At 35.3% G+C, this 20,159-nt stretch overlaps 1 protein-coding gene across 4 annotated transcripts in view; it reads left to right on the top strand.

Annotated features, from left to right (window-relative positions):
* KCNT2 (potassium sodium-activated channel subfamily T member 2) overlaps positions 1-20,159 on the top strand; it is a 371,985-nt gene that overhangs the window by 263,199 nt on the left and 88,627 nt on the right. For 3 of the 4 annotated variants that reach the window (XM_025892309.2, XM_025892308.2, XM_025892307.2), the window contains exons 15-18: positions 4,201-4,350; positions 5,765-5,994; positions 14,373-14,586; positions 17,092-17,197. In XM_025892309.2, coding sequence (XP_025748094.1) covers positions 4,201-4,350; positions 5,765-5,994; positions 14,373-14,586; positions 17,092-17,197 — 700 coding nt within the window. The remainder of the gene's footprint in view (positions 1-4,200; positions 4,351-5,764; positions 5,995-14,372; positions 14,587-17,091; positions 17,198-20,159) is intronic. The other variant, XM_025892310.2, reaches the window with a different exon arrangement.

The raw sequence follows: 20,159 nt of genomic DNA, 5'->3' as shown, positions 1-20,159 counted from the left end.
TATATATATATATATATATTTAGAAAGAGAGAGAGAGAAAGAGAAATGATCATGACAATAAGTCCATCCATCACCACACATACTTATAATTTTTTTTCTTGTAAGCAGAATTTTTAAGATTTACTCTCTTAGTAGCTTTCCAATATATAATATAGTATTATTGACTATAGTCACCATGCTATGCATTATATTCCCAGGACTTATTTATTTTACAACTTAAAGTTTGTACTTTTTGTTCACTTTCACCTATTTCACCCACCTCCCCACCTCCCACCTCTACCAACCACTAGTCTGTTCTCTGAATCTATGAGTTCATTTTTTGTTTCTGTTTTTTTAGATTCTACATATAAATGAGATCATATGGTATTTGTCTTGGTCTGACTTATTTCACTGAGCTAATATCCTCATGGTCCATCCATGTTGTCACAAATGGCAGGATTTCCTTTCTTATACCTGAACGGTAATTCATAATATATATTTATGCCACATTTTCTTTATTCATTCATCCATCTATGAATACTTAAGTTGTTTCTATGTCTTGGCTAATGTAAACAATGCTGCATTGAACATGAGGTACAGATATCTTTTTGATATTAGAAATATCATTAGATATTAGAATATGTTATATTCTATATAATTAGAAATATTTCATACATTTGCACGTTATAAGAATATTATCATGAACATACATGTACCTAGCATTTCAGATTTAAAAAATAAACATTCCACATGTTTCTGAAGCCTACACATACTAACTCTGATTTTCCAGGACTTAGTTAGCTACAATGACAAATCCAAAAGCACTTCTTTTATTTAACATTTTTATATTTGAGATTTCTCCATGATGTTTTATAAGCAGTAGTACTTACATTTTCGCTGTTGTCTGTATGTATTTTATTGATTGATTGATTGATTGATTGATTGATTTATCCATCCATATTTCTGAAGGACTTGGATACTTAAGATTTTTATACTTCTTTTCTCTTCCATTAGCAATTCCTTTCTGGTCTACATTCAGGACCGAGTCTAGTCTGGCCCAAACTAACATTATCTAGTGGATCATAGCAGTAACCTCCTCATTGGTCATTACCTATTCTTCAATCTTTTCTCAGCACCATGACCCGGGGGATTTTTGTAAAATTTAAGTCAGAATCTTTTGCACCCAACTTTGAAATCCTCCAGTATCTGCCAAATCATCTCAAGCACAGGTCAGAGTCATTATAAACTTTTATAAATCTCTGTGTGACCCCTCTCCCTGCCCTGCTACCTCTCTGGCCTCATTTTATTTCCTCCCTCAACTCCAGTTAAACTGGCCTCCTTGCTTTTCCTTAGCTATACCAGTCATTCCTCTGCCTCAGGAAAGTACTTGTGGCTACTTTTGCCTGCACCAGTATTCTCCTGGGTACCCATGTGGTTGCTGCTCCATAACTCTTAAAGATTTTTACTCAAATGTCAACCTCTCAGTGATGCCTTCCTCAACCATACCATTTACATTCCAATTCATTCCTAAAAATTATTTGCCTCTCTGATTTTTCTCCCTCCCACTTCTTTGTTTTAATTTATTTGAGACAGAGAGAGAGAGCAAGAGGGGAGGAGGGTCAGAGAGAGAGAGAAGCAGACTTCCCGCTGAGCAGGGACCCTGATATGGGGCTCGATCCCAGGACCCTGGGATCATGACCTGAGCCGAAGGCAGACATTTAACCGACTGAGCCACCCAGGCGCCTCCAGGAGTTCACTTCTAACACATAACACAGTTTGCTTCTTTTGTTTATTGTCAGTCTTCCTTCACTAGAGACTCCAAACAAGAAAACATTTTTGTCGTGTTGGTTAACTGCCGTAACTTTTGAATCTAGAGCTCTCCCTGACACAGCCTAAGTGCTCAATGAATATTTCATGTAGGGATTAATAAGTGGGAACTGGACATAGCCATTAGTATTAAATGGCATTACTCATTTCCTACATTTCTCAAACAATTAACATGAGCTAAAAGGAGAAAATTTTGTGTATTTACAATTAGCAGAAACTTAGAGATTCTTTCTTACCTATTTGGGATATTTGAAGAAAGCTTAAGAGGTCTTCTGGGGGTAGAAGCATAAAATAGCATGAGAACAAGCAAATGATATAGGGAAACCCATCTGAAATGTCCTTGCCTAACCCTCCTTTTCTGTTCCCTGCCAAGTTACAACATTGTATTCCCCTTTCAGCCCCTGGACTTAGATTTATTATTCTCTTGAATAGCTTTTAGTACCCTTGTCTGACAATGATTTGACTCCATGCTACCTTTTGGATCTCAAACAAACTCTGATGAATTACTGGCACCTTCTCTTACATTTCCAGCACTTTAAAAGGATTCTATCTATGCCAAGTATCATCTTGCCAAGTAGACTATGGAGCATAACAAAGATAATTTTATTTTGTTTGCCAAAGGGAACGTTTTCTCCACCAAGAAAAATTATTTTTAGGAAGTAGTAGTTAGGTAGAGCCAGATGCAGTCAGTAGTCAGAAGTGGTCTGTTTTATTTTATTTTCCTATTTCTAAAAAACATATTAGCATTAAAGAAAAAAGAGTAAAGGTTTTAGAGGCAATGGTGTAGGTTGACTGGACATGTTGAAATTGGCTCCAAAATTTAGCAATGAGGAAGGTGTAAGAGGAAAATAGTGGAAGCTAACATTTACTGAGTGATTACTACGATCCCAACATCTGCTAAGAAATTTTTTTGTATTACTTCATTTTATCTAACCCATGAGGCTGGTGCTATTTTTCACAGAAGAGGTAGGAAATCACTCAGAAGTTACTTAACAACCCAAGATTGCAGAATTAGGATTCAGATCAGGTGACCACACTTCAGGGTCCAAGCTCTTGACTCTTTTATTTTTTAAGGTTTTATTCCTTTATTTTAGAGAGAGAGAGAGAGAGAGAGTGCGTGTAAGTTGGGGGAGGGGCAGAGGTAGAGGGAGAGAATCTCCAGCAAATCCCCTGACCCAAGCGAGGCGGGGTTCAAGGCCCGGCTCAAGATCATGACCCTGAGATCATGACCTGAGCTGAAATCAAGTCCAGTGTTCAACGTTCAACCGACTGAGCCACCAGGCACCCCATGAACTCTTGACTCTTAATTGACTCTTAAGCACAAATAAGAAAGAATGAAGTAAAGTGAAGCATACCTGGAAAATATATGATTTTTTAAAACTTACTGACTCTTTGAAAATATTAATAAATGTATTATCTCTAATAATCCTTTAGATAAAACTCAGGTTTTAAAATGGTTTTTTAAACCCTAAATATGATAGATATAATTTGTTATCTGCTTTTATCCATTCAGAATCTACAGACATTATGATGAAATATTTTGATATTTATATATTTATGACTTTCCTTCTTAAAGTGCATTTCTTGTATTTATAGACTATATAAGCTTTATTCAGAAAAAATGAAATTTACTATAAAAAATGGGAAAGAAGAACTCTTGTTTATTCACAATACATTTTTCATTGGTTGACTTTTTTATTTCTATCCAAGGCCACTGAGCAGAACATTCCAGAAAATACAAACTGTACTTTCTGAGATAAACTTACGTTCTTTTAAAAAATACTTCTGGGGATCTCGTTGAAGACCCTTTTATCATGAAGAGGTATTTTTTTCTTAACTGCTACAGAATTGGAAGAAAGCCATTGCTCTGATATGGACAGAAATTAAGAGTATATTTTCTGTGAAATCAAATTGATAAGTTAACATGTATACACTTATAAATACAAAGCAAAATCAGTTACCTACCAGGGCCAAACAGGTATCATAAATGAGATGAAGTGGGCCATATTATTTAGACTATAAAACAAGTATAATATACAGGACATGCATGACACGATATACATAAACAGAAATTAAAATGAAATGCTATATCTTATCGGTTCATAGGATAAAGGGCGTTCATTAACTGGATTACGAAGAACTACTTTCTAGGAATCTGCCATCTTTCAAACTTATATATTGTGTTAGTTTCAAAATTTTTGTAGTAATTCATTGTAGTATTTGTAAATAATATCATCATTTAGAGCACCACACATAGACTTCTTTGAACTGTGCTTACCAATTCTTCCTGTAGGGAAACCAGATCATGTATGAAAATTGTCTTTTTAACCGCATTCACTGTGTTTTCCTCTGTGTGTGTGTGTGTGTGTGTATGTGTATGTGTTTGTGTTGCAGAGAAGGCCAGCAATCGCCAGAACAGTGGCAGAAGATGTACGGTAGATGCTCTGGCAATGAAGTTTACCACATTGTTTTGGAAGAAAGTACATTTTTTGCTGAGTATGAAGGAAAGAGTTTTACATATGCCTCTTTTCATGCACACAAAAAGTATGTTTCTGCTTCCAGAGTGGACTTAAAATATAAATCAATCACACCCTTTAAACACAGTTTTCTAAAATACAGCCCATATTGGTGCTCACGAGTTGCAAGTATTCTGGAATTTTTAACATAATTATTGAGACATTTGAACTCTGAGCTTCTGTATGGTCTTTACAAGTTAGGAGTGTTAGGTATAAAGTATAATTTAGTAGGAATATTGACTTTAGTAACTTTTAAGTTATCTTTAAAATATTTTAATCCATTAAGAATTCACAAATACATGAAAATGAATCTTCTTTAGAGATCTAATTTTAAAGTGCTGATTAAAAATGTAGACAAAGTCATAATAACATTTATAAAATCTAGACATTTAAAAAAACTTGCTTTGGCCAGAGAAATAAGTTAAAAAGTAAACAATTGTACCTTCTAATTCAAACATGGAACATAATATTTTTCCTTTTTGAGAAAAATTATTTACTAAAGAAACAATCTATGTTTATAATGAAAGTAATATATTATCAGTATTATAAATATATTGATATAACATTTTTAAGGTTTGTATATATCTAGTATATTCCACTAATCTAATATTTAATGTATTCCACTTTAATTCTCAATATGATTCTATCCATACATATACTTTTGATGTTTAAAAAATATTTTTAAGCTAGATTTATTGTAACATGTTAGACATATTGAAATAAAAACATTCAGGACATTTTGTGTTTGGAGCATAACCTGAAAAAGTATAAAAGAAATTTTTAATATCTATTACATTTAGTCATTGATATTTCTCCCAATTAAGCTGTGCACCTATTCAGACTATTAATTTTTTTTTTTTTGTAAAATTCAGAGTAAACCAAATAAGGTAGAAACAGAACTAAAAGAAATTTAGGGACCCTGATTTTTTTCCTCATGTGACCTTGGGTAAGTTTCTTCTTCTTTTAGGCCAATGACTTTTAAGCATTTTTGACTAAAGTAATACTGTTTTATATTTTTTACCAAGTGAAAATATACATTTATGGTAAGACTCAATACACACACACACGATTTATAAAAAATTCTTACCCTTACTAATGATACACACCCTGATGTTTTTCATTATTTTTTTTCTGGTCTTCATTAAAAAAAAGTATATATGTCATGATCAAGTAAATTGATTTCACCACACACTAAGGACATAGTTTCTTTTCCTGGAAAAACAGGAAAGTTTTGTCTTGAGAGTCTTTTTTTTTGTCTTGAGCATCTTGAGTCTTGATGGATCTTTTCAAGCTTGAAAATGCTGTGATTTGGGGTTTTAATTTTCCTCTACCTTTTAATAGTTTACCAATTTTCTTACATATGCAAACTTAAAAACAAACAAAAAACATAAGAGCTTTGCTGAATTATAATTCTTAAACTTTATTTATTTTTTTAAATTAAGGTTTGGCGTCTGCTTGATTGGTGTTCGGAGGGAAGATAATAAAAACATTTTGCTGAATCCAGGTCCTCGATATATTATGAATGCTACAGATATATGTTTTTATATTAATATTACCAAAGAAGAGAATTCAGCATTTAAAAACCAAGACCAGCAGAAAAGAAGCAATGTACCAAGGTCATTTTATCATGGACCTTCTCGATTACCTGTACATAGCATAATTGCCAGCATGGGTAAGTATACATAAATTTGAAAATATCATTAGTTTCTTTCTTTCTTTCTTTCTTTCTTTCTTTCTTTCTTTCTTTCTTTCTTCTCTTTCTTTCTTTCTTTTTAAAGATTTTATTTGTTTATTTGAGAGAGCGAGAATGAGAGAGATCACAGAGGGAGAGGGAGAAACAGACACCCCACTGAGCAGAGAGCCTTATGCAGAGCTCGATCCCAGGACCCTGAGATCATGACAGGAGCCGAAGGCAGATGCTTAACCTACTGAGCCACTCAGGTGCCCTAGTTTCTTTCTTTAAAAGACATAATAAATATCCTTCAATGTTTGTTAAAATTTCAAAGTCAAACTTAGAAACTAATTGTGTATATTATAAACTTGGTGTAACTAAGTATACAGAACAAAGTTTCTAAGCTATTAAACTGGTAAGAAATTAAGCTAATTTGGGATGCCTGAGTGGCTGAGTTCATTAAGCATCTGCCTTTGGCTCAGGTCATGATGCTGGGGTCCTGGGAGTGAGTCCCGGATCAGGCTCCTTGCTCAGCAGGGAGCCTTCTCCCTCTGCTGCTCCCCCTGCTTGTGCGCTCTCTTTCTCTCTCTCTGTCTTTCTGACAAATAAATAAATAAAATCTTTAAAAAAAAAGAAATTAAGCTAATTCAAAATTGTCAACAATGATTTCATATTTCTCATTAGAATATGATCACCTGTCACATTTATAGTTCTTTTGTAAGTTCTGTATCCAGTTATCAACAGAGGTTTCAAATATTCTCTGTTTTTCTCAAAACTCTTCTTCCATCCTCCATCTCATTCTTACCATTGAACTTGGCTTTTATGACACAGAAGTAAAAAAAAAAAAAAAGGGAATAGATCCAAACAAATAAGAATTTCCTTTAAATTTTGCCACCAAACCACCTATGAACCCACAAACATTCATTTTTGTCACAAGGATAATGTGTCCTTTCTTTTAACTCTTAGTATTTTTTTAAAAATTTTATTTACTTATTTTAGAAAGAGAGCAAGAGAGTAGGGGAAGGAGCAAAGGGGAGGGAGAGGGAGGGGGAAAGAATCTCAAGCAGACTCCACGCTGAGCGCAGAGCCTTACACAGGGCTTGATCTCACAACCCTGAGATCATGACCTGAGCCGAAACCAAGAGTTGGATGCCTAACCAACAGAGCCAGCCAGGTGCCCCAACTTTTAATATTTTAATAGTAATGACTTCACTTACTACCTCCTCTGGGACCTTTTTATTTTAATTCATCCTTATTACCTAATTTTATTTTTTTTTTCAAAATCATTGGCTCATTTCTCCTCCCTTTGTCTGTCTCTGTGTGTCTTTGTCTTCATATCTCTACACACACACAGACACGTATGCACGCACGCTCACAGACACACATACCTGGACCTCTTGGCTTGACATCTTCACAGGTAAATTCCTTGAAAGAGTTGTCTTCAGTTGCTGGCTTGAAATCTTATTGTCCCCTCATGCCTCTGCCTGGTTTAGTCTGAAATCTCTAGTCATTATATTACTACTCTGGCAAAGCCACCACTCTGTTTGTCACTAAATCCAGTGGACATCTTCACTGCATAGGATGGTATTGACCATGTGCTTCTGCTCCCACAGATTGACTTGCCCTCCAAAAACTGATGATTCTCTTATGTAAATCATTAACTTAAATTTCTCTTCACAACAATATACTGGTTATGTATTTCTGTCTGGATGTGTCACAGGAAAAACCAACACAGCATATTCAAATTGAACTAATCTTTATGCTTTTATTTAAAACTACCTCCTCCTCCATTTTTTGACTAAAAAACAGATGACACGTTATAATTTAGAAAGTCACAATTCTGACTTTTCACTGTTCCTCTCCTCTCATACCTCAGAATTCACCCAATTCTATTAAATCAAAGTATCAAGTATCCCTGAGAGTCATTCCCTTCTTTCTGCCAATGTCTGTGTAATCATGGTCTGAATGTCCATCATTCTTCCCCTCAACTGCAGGGTCACTCCCCGCCCAAGCTTCTCTCCATGCCTCCATGCTCTCCTGCACTCTTCTCCACCTTGCAGCCAGACTTACAATTTTTATATAATTTTGGTAGTATCCTTCTCCTGCATAAATCATTTGAATTGCTGGGGTGCCTGGGTGGCTCATTTGGTTAAGTGTCAGACTCTTGATTTCAGCTCAGGTCATGATCTCAGGATTGTGAGGTCAAGCCCCACGTTGGGTTCCATGCTTAGTGGCGAGTCTGCTTGAGATTCTCTTCCTCTCTCTCTCTCTCTGCCCCCCCACCCCACATGTGTACATGCTCTCTCTCTCTCGCTCTCTCTCTCTCTGTCTCTAAAAAAATCTTTTAAAAAAATAAATCATTTGAATTGCTTCTTATTATCCAAGGGAAAAAAATCTAAATTTTATAATATTACATGGCTTATAATTTGGATGACCAAAATTTCTTGTTTGCATGAGGCACTCCCAGTTGTCCCAGGACAGTCCCAGTTTATATACATTATCCTGGTGTCATTATTAAAGACCGCCCCCTTTGATTCTCAAGGGTATCCTAGTTTATAAGATAAATCACACAGTCACTTTACTTAAAATTTTTTTTAATAATTCCACCTTTATTTTCTAGTATTGTATTTTACTATCCCTTCAATTGCATTCCTAAGTCCCATTCGTACTAAATTCCTTTCAACCTTCACTAATGGTTTATCGCCAGTGGACCTTAACACATGAAGTTTCTTCTGACAGGTCTACTCCCCAGGCCCCAGCTTTGCCTTGGTAACTACTTCTAATCCTTTGTATCTCAGTCTTAATATCATTTTTTCTGAGACATAGTCCATGGCCCTGCTTGGACTGTGTTAGGTAACCCTGTTTGTCATTGACATAGCATATTATTTTTTTATAGTAGCCCTACTTATTTTTTTCCATTATTAACAATTACTTACTGAATACCTAATATGTGCCAGACACTCATAAGTTTTTGTGATAAATTAGTGAACAAATAGATAAAGATCCCTACCTCACGGATCTTATGTTCTATCACAGAGAAGACTGGCAATAAACAACACATAAAAAATAAGGAAATAATTTAGTGTGTTAGAAGGTGATAAGTAATAAGAGAAAAGAAAAAAGGCAAATGAACTAATAAAACGGTTTATGAATTCTGGAGAGACTGAATTTTTAAATGAGGTGGTTAGCAAGCCTCATTGAAAAGATGATATTTGAGAAAATATTGAAGAAAATGAAAGAATTAGCCTTGTGGATATGTGGAGGAAGAACATTCCTCACAGATAATAGCTACTACAAAGCCTTTATGGGAAGCCTGACTGGGTGTTCCAGGAACAGTAAAAAAGTTCTTGTGACTCAAACACAGTGGGCAATGATCAGTTATAGGAGACGAGGTGGAAGAGGTAAAACAGGACAGATTGTGTTTGGGCTTTTAAACTCAAAGTAAGGATTATTTTTTCTACTCTGAATGAAAGATAGTCATTGCAAGTTTTAAGCAGAGCAATGGCATGATCTCACCTATGCTAACCTATGTTTTAATACAATCACTTTGGCTGCTGTTGAGATCCTTGGTTTGGCCCAAGGATCAGAGTACTTTCAAATTGAGGTGGTAAGAAGGAGAAAATTCTGGGTATACTTTGAAGATAGAGTAACAGGATTCACTGATGATTGAAAGCAAACTATGAGAAAAAGAGAAGTGTGAAGACCCCAGGGTTTTTGGTTTAAGCAACTGGAAAAAGGGAATGGCCATCCACTGAGATAGGGAAGGCTTGGGGAGTGCAAGTTTGATGGGAAATGGGTAAAAAGTTCAGTTTGAGACACACTGAACTTCACATGTTGTTAGACATTGAGAGGAAGATGTCGAACAGGAAGTTAGATATAAAAGTCTAGAGTTCAGGAAAGAGGTATACACTGAAAAAGTAAATTTGGGGTTCCTGAGCTTATGTATTATATTTAAAGCTATGAGACTGAACAAGATCATTGATGAAATGAGTATGGACAGAAAAGGGATAAAGACAAAGTACTAAATCCTACAGGATATCAACATTAAATATCAGGGAAATGAGAAGAAACCCGCAAAAGAATCCAAGAAAGAGCCACTGGCAAGGAAGTAGGAAAACCTGGTGTGGTGTCCTGAAATCCAGTGTATCATGATAATGGAGTGATCTGCTACATCAACGGCCACTAATAGTTCAAATAACATGAGAATTGAAAACTGGCAAGTGAATGTGACAAAACAGTGACCATCACTCTTTCATTGGAGAGATAGTAGAAAATGGCAGATCAGAGGGGTTTATGACAGAATGGTTGAATTTATGGTTGACAGAGTTGAATTTAAACAGGAATTTAAATAGGGTTTGCTTTTTTTTAATCTATTTTTTTATTAACATATAATGTATTATTTGTTTCAGGTGTACAGGTCTGTGATTCATCAGTGTTACACAATTCACAGCACTCAACCCTTCCCAATATCTATCACCCAGCCACCCCATCCCTCCCATCTCCCTCCACTCCAGCAACCAAACAGGGTTTGCTTTTGCCAAGAATGTAAGGGAACAAAAATGTGGCAAGGGAACCAAGAGTATATGCACGTGAATAATCATAATGCTTAAATATGGAGTTCAAGATGGGTAAAAAGAGAAGACAGAACATGAAGGGAGTGAGGGAGATTATTCAAACTTGATATTATAACTAGAAGTTTTAGAAGAGTAAAACTTTAGCTGAAGTTGAGACACAAATGAGAATGACCCGAAAAGATAGGAAATAGTGGTGGTTAGAGGATGAATGTGTGAAATGAATAAATGCAGTGAGGCTGTTAATGGTTATAACAAGGTCTAAAAAGTGCAGAAGTGAGGGGCCTCAGATGAAAATGATTTCTTTAGTGAATTCAAGGAAGTGAGAAGGCTTACCTATCTGTATTTTTAACACATTGGATGAGGCAGGAATAGTGTTGTGAATTGAATTGTGAACCAAAATTCCTATGTTGAAATCCAACCCCCAGTACCTCAGAATGTGACCTCTATTGAAGCTAAGGTCTTTACAGAAGTGATCAAGTTAAAATGAGGTCATTAGGGTGGGCTCTAATCCACTATGACTGGTTTCCTTCTAAGAAGAGGAAATTAGGACACAAAGACACATCCAAGGAAGACAATGAGAGGGAACATAGGCAGAAGATGACCATCTCCCAGCCGAGGAGTGAGGCCTGGAACAGACCCTTCCCTCACAGCCCTCAGAAGAAACCAATCCTGCCAACACCTGGATTTTAGACTTCCAGCCTCTAAAACTATGAGGAAATAAATTTCTGTTGTGTAGGCCACCTGGTCTGCGGTACTCCATTATGACAGTCCTGACAAACTAATGTGCATAGTATTGGAGAAACTGATTAGAAACATTAAGAAATAAGTAGAATGACATAGGATTAGTCACCAAACAAAGCAGTGAAAGATAGTGGTGATAGAATCTGAAGATCTGGGATACAAAGCTGGGATTTTAGAAAGAATAAAAGGAAAAGAGTCTGAAAGAGTCTGTGAGAACACTGAGGGTATTTACCCACCACCTTTTTAAAGGGCTGAGGGGAAGATGTTGTGGAAGAATCAGTTTTTGTTAAGCAAAGGAAATGTTCAAAGAAGAGCTTGTTTCTGTAATGGTAACTACTTTTTGAATTGTTTTCCCTGCTAGATTCTAAGCAGAAAAAAAGGAACAAGTTTGTTGAAACTCTCATGTTTGTTTGCAGTCAGGGAATTGAAGGATTTCTTCTATAATAAGTTCTGTTTTCTCTCTGAATTCAGCAATGTGGTCATCTGCAGAGGATAAATATTATACATATGAATTTTAACTTAAAACCTTAGGATGTCAAACATTTGAAAATAGAGCTACCATACGATCCAGCAATTGCACTACTGGGTATTTACCCCAAAGATACAAATGTAGGGATCCGAAGGGGTACATGCACCCCAATGTTTATAGCAGCAATGTCCACGATAGCCAAACTGTGGAAAGAGCCAAGATGTCTATCGACAGATGAATGGATAAAGAAGATGTGGTATATATACACAATGGAATATTATGCAGCCATCAAAAGGAATGAGATCTTACCATTTGCAATGACGTGGATGGAACTGGAGGGTGTTATGCTGAGTGAAATAAGTCAATCAGAGAAAGACATGTATCATATCACCTCACTGATATGAGGAATTCTTAATCTCAGGAAACAAACTGAGGGTTGCTGGAGTGGTGGGGGGGTGGGAGGGATGGGGTGGCTGGGTGATAGACATTGGGGAGGGTATGTGCTATGGTGAGCGCTGTGAATTGTGCAAGACTGTTGAATCACAGATCTGTACCTCTGAAACAAATAATGCAAAATATGTTAAGAAAAAAAAGAAGAAGATAGCAGGAGGGGAAGAATGAAGGGTAGTAAGTCGGAGGGGGAGATGAACCATGAGAGACGATAGACTCTGAAAAACAAACTGAGGGTTCTAGTGGGGGGATGGGTTAGCCTGGTGATGGGTATTAAAGAGGGCACATTCTGCGTGGAGCACTGGGTGTTATGCACAAACAACGAATCATGGAACACTACATCAAAAACTAATGATGTAATGTATGGTGATTAACATAACAATAAAAAATTAAAAAAAAAACCTTAGGATGTAAATCATGGCTTTTCTTTATTTTTGTAAACCAAATTTATAAAATTTAATTTTTAATCAATTCTACATACCTACTAAATAGAAATTTTAATCTTATTTTCTCTAGGATCCCCATTCACCCCTTACCCAAAGATAAAATGAATTATAGATTAATCCTTATTTATGGTGCTAAAAATTGGATGAGCATAAAGTTTCTGATGGCAACAATCTTTACCTTTGCTCTGATATTGGAATTGCTGAGTACTGGTCCCCATATCTTTTTCTCAGAAACAGCAGTTCTGGGAATGTTCATATATTCCCATCACATGAAGGCTTCCCCACGAACTAAAGACACACTAGGCTTCCCCTCCTGCTAATCTGAGTTTTGTGTATATGAAGAGGTACAAGTCTCTGAAACTTAAATTGATTTTAGTTTTGAGAAATACTCGGATATTCTCACCAGACTTGTGCTACCAACTCTCACCCTCAAAAACATTTCCTGTTTATCCCTCCTTCGGTGGAGACACGTAATTGCCTCAGAGGTTTTAGAAATCAGTTGCTGAGCTCTCTTTCCATGGTACAAGGAAAAAGATGCTAAAATCCATTAGTTTTATTCCCCCTTTAAAAACTTCTGCTGTAATAGTAAAGGAGATGACAAGGTCAGAGGTTTGAGAGAAGTGGCGAGTGTTTTAATAGGTGTTTCAAATGGGACAAAGTGAGGTCTGAGGGGTTTTAGACAGATAACCAGGTATTAGTGCATAAATGAAGTGAGTGGTAGAGAAATATGATGGCACTCATCAGTTAAGGTGTATTATTTTCTTCAGAAGGGGAGAGACATCAGCTTTCCATAAATTGATGTTTAAATTAATTTTGAAATTCCAATAAAAAAATCCCAAAGGAATTTTTTTCTTCTGTTTACTCTTGACTACCCCCCAGTATTCAAAAGCCTTAAACTATTTAGGTTTTGCTGTTACTACTGCCTCAAGGTATTTCCACAGCTTGAGTACTCACTATTGACTTTTGAGTGAAAAATCAAAGGTCATGATTGCAGAGTAGCCTTCCCGACCACCGACCACCTGGTGAAAATTCATTCCTTCAACTGCTCCCAACCCCAGTGTTCTTTACCACATCATTTTCTTTTATTTTCTGCATGGTATTTATCATTATCTAAAATGACTTTTTTCATTTATTTGTCTACTTGGTTATTTTAAAGATAAACCTTTATGTGTAGAAGCATTATCTTATTCACTGCATATTCCAAGTGCGTAGGATAGTGTTTTCCATGCAGTAGGTAATCAATAAATATTTGTTGAATAAATATAAAATATTAATGGTTCTAATATAAAAAAAGTGGTTACAAATCAGCAAGAGAATAAGAACAAAATGGGGGAAAAGGATATAATGAGAAATCCACTATACTGAAAAGGCCAAAATTTTATTTGTTAATTTTAAATAAATGTAAATTGAAACAAGGTATTTTTTTCCCTTTAAATTCTTAACTATTTCGGGCTTTCACAAATCTTATGTTTTGTGCAATAGAACTAGACTCAGCAAATACACTTTGCACAAATGCACAATTTTTTTAATCCATGTAGGCAAAAATGTCCACATGGGAAAGAAATAACCTGTAAGATTAAAGGGTAAACAATAATATATTTCCCAGTTATACTGGTTGTATTTCATTTTGATCATTAAATGTTGATTATCATCTAGGTGGGAAATGCTTTGATGGATTTTTATGTTTCCTTGTTGCAGGTACTGTGGCTATAGACTTGCAAGACACAAGCTGTAGATCAACAAGTGGCCCCACCCTGTCTCTTCCTACGGAGGGAAGCAAAGAAATCAGAAGACCTAGCATTGCTCCCGTTTTAGAGGTTGCAGATACATCATCAATTCAAACATGTGATCTTCTAAGTGATCAATCAGAAGATGAAACTACACCAGATGAAGAAATGTCCGCAAACTTAGAGTATGTTTAGATATTCTAGAACAGTTGTAAGATTTACTAGAATTTGTGCTACTATGGGGCGCTAATGTCCTTACCTTTTGTATATCCTAGAATCAGTTCCACATACTTCTACCAGAACACCCTTCCTATTAACCAGTATTTCCATTACCTACAAAGTATTTTAAGACCTCAAATTTCTGGCTTCAACATATATTTCCAGGATCAGTTTTCTCCAAATTTTATCCTTAAAGAAGAAAATATATAAATCGGTATTTTCATGATATAGGATACATTTTCATGATTGCGTGTTTTTGTTAATTATATTGTACTTTCTACTTTTAATTTATTTCCTTCCATATCCATATTAAAGTTCGGTCATTATTCAATGACATGTAGTGCAGGTTTCCACCATTAAGCTTCCCTTCCTTATCTTAGCGTTCAGAGGTATTTTTCATATGGTATACATCAATAATATTTTGAATGAATGAATACATGAGGTACTAGTTCTCTTTACTATGCTTCCATAATACATAGTGCCAGTGTACATGCTATTAATCACATTTTAGTCTTCAGTAAGGTTTGTTTACTTGTCTTAGTCACATAGTATATTGCTATTTTTTGAGGAAAGCACAGTGGTCAGCAGTCTTGATAATAGAGTCTGAAAGAGTTTATTTCCCATGTAAGTTCCACCCTATACTGGTTATGTGCAAGTGACTGATTAAACAGTCTGAACCACAGTGTCTATATCTGTAAAGGGGGTATAATTACTGCCTTATAATGTTCAGATGTAGATTAATTGAGAATGGAGAAGTGCTTAGGACACTGCTTTGTGCTGAGTAAGCATTCAATGAGTAATAATTACTAGGAGGTGTAGTAATACTAGTAGTAGTAATGGCAGTGGTAACACCATTTAAACACTAGTCCCAATATCTTTCATATAATAGATGTTCAGTTAATGTTGATGTTAACGTTGAATTGAACTAAAACGAACTGAAATATAATTGAAACTTAAAAAAAATCCTTCTTTTAATCCTTCACACTTTAAAAAAAGTTTTATTACAAGGAAGTTTGATGTTCCTGCAGAACACAATCCACTCTCCAAGAAATCAAGAGTACTCAAATTTGTTTGTGAAATATTTGATGGGAACAAGGAGAGGTTTGACTGCCAGTGTATTTCTAGAAATGATGTTGTGTGGTGTGATTGAAATTCTTTCTTTACATATCCTTCTGAAAAGATTGAGAGGTGGATTTTTTCTTTTAAGCAAACTGAAAAAGATATTGAAATAATAGTGGAGATTATCAACTTCTAAATTTGCAAAATGTGTACCATCTTATCCTCCTAGCTAATAATGTCTGAAAAACAGTTTAAACTAGGTTTGGGAAATTTCTTGGCTTTGAAGGTAATTTTTACTGAGAAAAGAGTTTTCATATTAGATAGAGGAATTTTGCCTCTACCAAATTTTATTTCTTAATTTTCATTTATGCTGCTACTTTTTGATAGTCTTATTTTGAAAATTAATATAGTTGTGATGTGCATGCAGGTGGCTACTTTCATAGAGTCAGCAAATAATTATCTTTGATAATATTTTAAGCATGTTTCCATCAATATTCTGTTTTTGGTGGGTGTTTGAATAATTAACTGAACTGTTTACTCCTTTGTGGTCGTGCATTCATAACTAATGAATATTAATGGAGTAAATCATAATAAGTCATTTTGCTTTAAATGTGTTTTATAAAAATTAATATTGCAGTTTAAAAAAATCTTTCTAAATCTTTTAAACCAAGGAATGGCAAACTTTTCCTAAAAGGAACCAGCTAATAAATATTTGAGACTTTACGGACCATATAATCTTTGCTGCACCAATCCAACTATTTTTGAAGCACCCATAGACAATACATAAAACGAATGAGCATGGCTGTGTTCTAAAAAAACTTCACTTATGGATATTTAAATTTTAATTTCATGTAATTTTTATGTGACATGAAATATTCTTCTTTTTTTTCCAATTAAAAATGTTTTTCCAAACATTTAAAATAAAAAAAAACAAAAAAAAGTTTTAATTCACAAAACCAGCCGATAGGCTAGATTTGGTCCATGGGTCCTAGCTTGCTTATCCCTATTCTTAACTATTTCTTTTTTTTTTAAAGATTTTATTTATTTATTTATTTATTTATTTATTTATTTATTTATTTAACAGAGAGAGAGAGAGAGAGAGAGAGAGAGAGAGAGCATAAGTAGGCAGAGCGGCAGACAGAGGGAGAGGGAGAGGCAGGCTCTCCACTGAGCAGGGAGCCCGATGCGGGGCTCGATCCCAGGACCCTGGGATCATGACCTGAGCCGAAGGCAGCTGCTTAACCAACTGAGCCACCCAGGCGCCCCTCTTAACTATTTCTTTATCAAAATGTAATTGCAACATAAAAAGTTGCACCTAATTTTATAAAAATAGAGACACATGGCTATAACTTAATTGTCCAACTATGTGTGCTTTATTCAAGGTAACTCAAATATTTCATATTGTTTTACAGATATGCTAAAGGCTACCCACCTTACTCTCCATATATAGGAAGTTCACCCACTTTTTGTCATCTCCTTCATGAAAAAGTGCCATTTTGCTGCTTAAGACTAGACAAGGTAAGCAATTGTTGTTTTCTCCAAAACCGAAATTATAGCATTTTGTAATTACATATATTTAAATAATTCTGTATAGGCTTTTGACTAAAATATGTTTAAAGACCATTATCTTTTCAAATGTAAATACAATACATAAAATGGTGAATTGTACTTTCTTAACTGTACTAAAGATTACCCAAATGCTTTACCCTTCTACTAAAGTACCCGATTAGTCAGTCAGTCATGTTTTTAAAGAGGAAATCAAAGGTGCCAGAACCTCAAACCTGTGAACTCTCAACATCGAGAGTCTCTCGAAATCACTTTGGCCAATTGTGCACTATTTATTTTGCAAGGCATTGTTGCCTCAAAACTTAATGTGGAATTGCTCAGCATGGTGAAATGAGCTTGTCTATGTGTTAGCCACAAAGATTCATTATTGACTTACTGAAAGCTAGCATCAGTGTTGTGGTTATTATCTCCTTTCCTAAAGATTTTATTGCAGCTCTTGATTCTTGCTCAGATGTTCTAAAGGAGCCATTCAAAACAGAAAGATTACAAGAATGTAAACATTTTTAAATCTCTTTCCCAAGATGGCCACTGGGCATTATCTGTATAAGAGCTTGTTCTCTTGATGAATAAGAAAGCAGATAAAAAGAAGATTCTCAAATCCTCCACCTCCCAGAAATTAAAATGTGCTGCTAATTCTAACCAGGAATTTATTCTTTTACTCTAAATTTTGGAGTTTAACAAGAGTTAAAATCCCAGCTCTCTGCTTATAGACTTTGCAATTTGGGTAAATAACTTCGCCATTACATTTCAGTTTCCATATCTGTAAAATGGTTGTAATTTTAATATGAGCCTCATCAGGTTCTCGTGAGAATTCTGTGAATTAGCGCAAGCAAAATGCTTAACACAGTGCCAGGAAGTTAATAAATGAGTAGGCACCTAATGCGTTCTGTTAGTATTCTTGCTACTATTACTTTTTTATAAAAATAAACATCATGAAGCCTGGCTGTTACTGTCACTCTTGAGGAAGAATAGCGGAACATTAGAAAATCTTTGCCATTGCTCCCAAAGATTCCTCTGTGTCCATTAAGCTGGACAGTTCCATCTTTCAATGCCTTTTTTTTTTTTTTGGCCCTTGTTTTAATTTACTGTCTGCAGTATTTGTTACTGCTGACTAGCTGTGTATTTTTGGTAACATTAATAAATCTTAAGCTTCAGGATTCCTTCACCTGGATTGGCCTCTTCTAAGAACCTGTGATTTATTTTTTTAAAATTTATAATATTTGTGTTATTTTCCTTAAAGAGGATTCCCCAAGGCCCCACAAAACCTGGATTCACTTCTGGTAACATTTTTTTTTTTTCTTATCAGAGAGAGAGGGAGCAAGAGCAGAGGGAGGGGCAGAGGGAGAAGCAGGCTGCCCATTGAGCAAGGAGCCGGATATGGGACTCAATCCCAGGACCCTGAGATCATGACCTGAGCCAAAGGCAGCTACTTAACAGACTGAACCACCCAGGTTTCCCTGCATTTTACTTTTTAACACATAGTTCAAGAAAAAAAAAAAAACATACTGGGAGATCAAAGAGTGGAAATGATTTATCTCCAAGCAGGGAACCTGATACAATTGAAAAGCTAAACTTTCAGAGATAAGGATTGGCGAAGAAACAATAGAGGGTCTTTTAAAGCCAAAGACTCTGAACTGTCTCTCTCTCTCTCTCTCTTTTTTTTTTAACCATACTAAGAAGGCAAAGTTTCAGAATGCTGTTGACTGGCTGATGACATCTGGTATTATCCTTTATTTATTTAGCATTGGTGGCTGGAGGTAGTGGTCTGTTATGTAAATGAACGCTTACCTGGCAATCAAGAGATGGGATTAAACGGTCAATCCTACTGCATCTGTGAAGTGTGTGAGTTGGGATTACTTGCCCAGTTCATTCTACAGCAGTATCAACAAACTGGTTCCTGACCAAGGTTTATCAACACTAAATTCCCTGTTTTCTCCTTGTTTTATTTTGTTTTTTTCTTCTAATTAAGCTACTTCTGAATCTTCTAAATTAATTCTTTTTCCTCATTTTATCTCATAAATATTGAAGTTCTTAATAATCTCAACATCACTTGTCACTCTTCTCCTTCCATGACCTCTTTGTGAGTAACCTTTTTCATTCCCTCATGTGGTTGTGGATCCTACTTACATTAGTAAATCTCCAGTCATACTTCCAATGAAGACTTACTCTTTCCTTTTTAAAAAATCATTTCCCCTTTCCTTCATTCTTTTTTTTTTTTTAATGTCTTAAGCGTTCTGGATTCATTTTCCTACTGATTACAGCTTTTGAAATTCTCTTCCTAAAGTCCTATTAGTGTTAAATTCTGTCAATTTCAGTTTTTCCTAGAAATGTCCTTATTCTTGAAAGACAGATTTGTTGGGTGTCCCGTTCCAGGATGAGTTTTCTTTTTCTTTTAACCCATTAGAATTTTGTTTACTGCTTTATGGGTTCCATGTTGCTATTGAATTGTTGGCCATCATTCTAGTTTGTATTCTCTGTGGGTGGTCTCTCTTTTCTGTCTGGATCTTTTAAAGATCTGATTGATTGTCTGGTTGTTTTGCATTTTTATTACCATGCATATGAAGCTGGATTTTTATTTATTTCCTTGAATTAGGATTCACTGGAGTTCCAGAACCTGAGGACTTGAGTATTTCATTAATTCTAGAAAATCCTTAGTTAATATTTACTTGAATAGGGCTTCTTTCTGATACTTTCATCTTGTTTTCAGGTATTCTGTTTAAATATATGTTAGACATTGTCATACTACCTTCCAAGTATCTTAATTTTACCATACTACTTTATATCTCTTTTCTTCTCACATTCTGAGTAATTACATCAACTCTGTCTTGCAGTTGACCCCTTCACATGCATCAAATGTGCAATCTAACCCATTGTTTGAGTTTTTATTTTTAATTGTTATACTTTTTAGTTCTAG

The sequence above is a fragment of the Callorhinus ursinus genome, unplaced genomic scaffold (assembly GCF_003265705.2).
Source record: "Callorhinus ursinus isolate GAN/ISIS: 27379988/994484 unplaced genomic scaffold, GSC_fseal_2.0 scaffold54, whole genome shotgun sequence".
Taxonomy (NCBI): Eukaryota; Metazoa; Chordata; class Mammalia; order Carnivora; family Otariidae; genus Callorhinus; species Callorhinus ursinus.
This window is presented reverse-complemented; position numbering and strand designations above follow the sequence as displayed.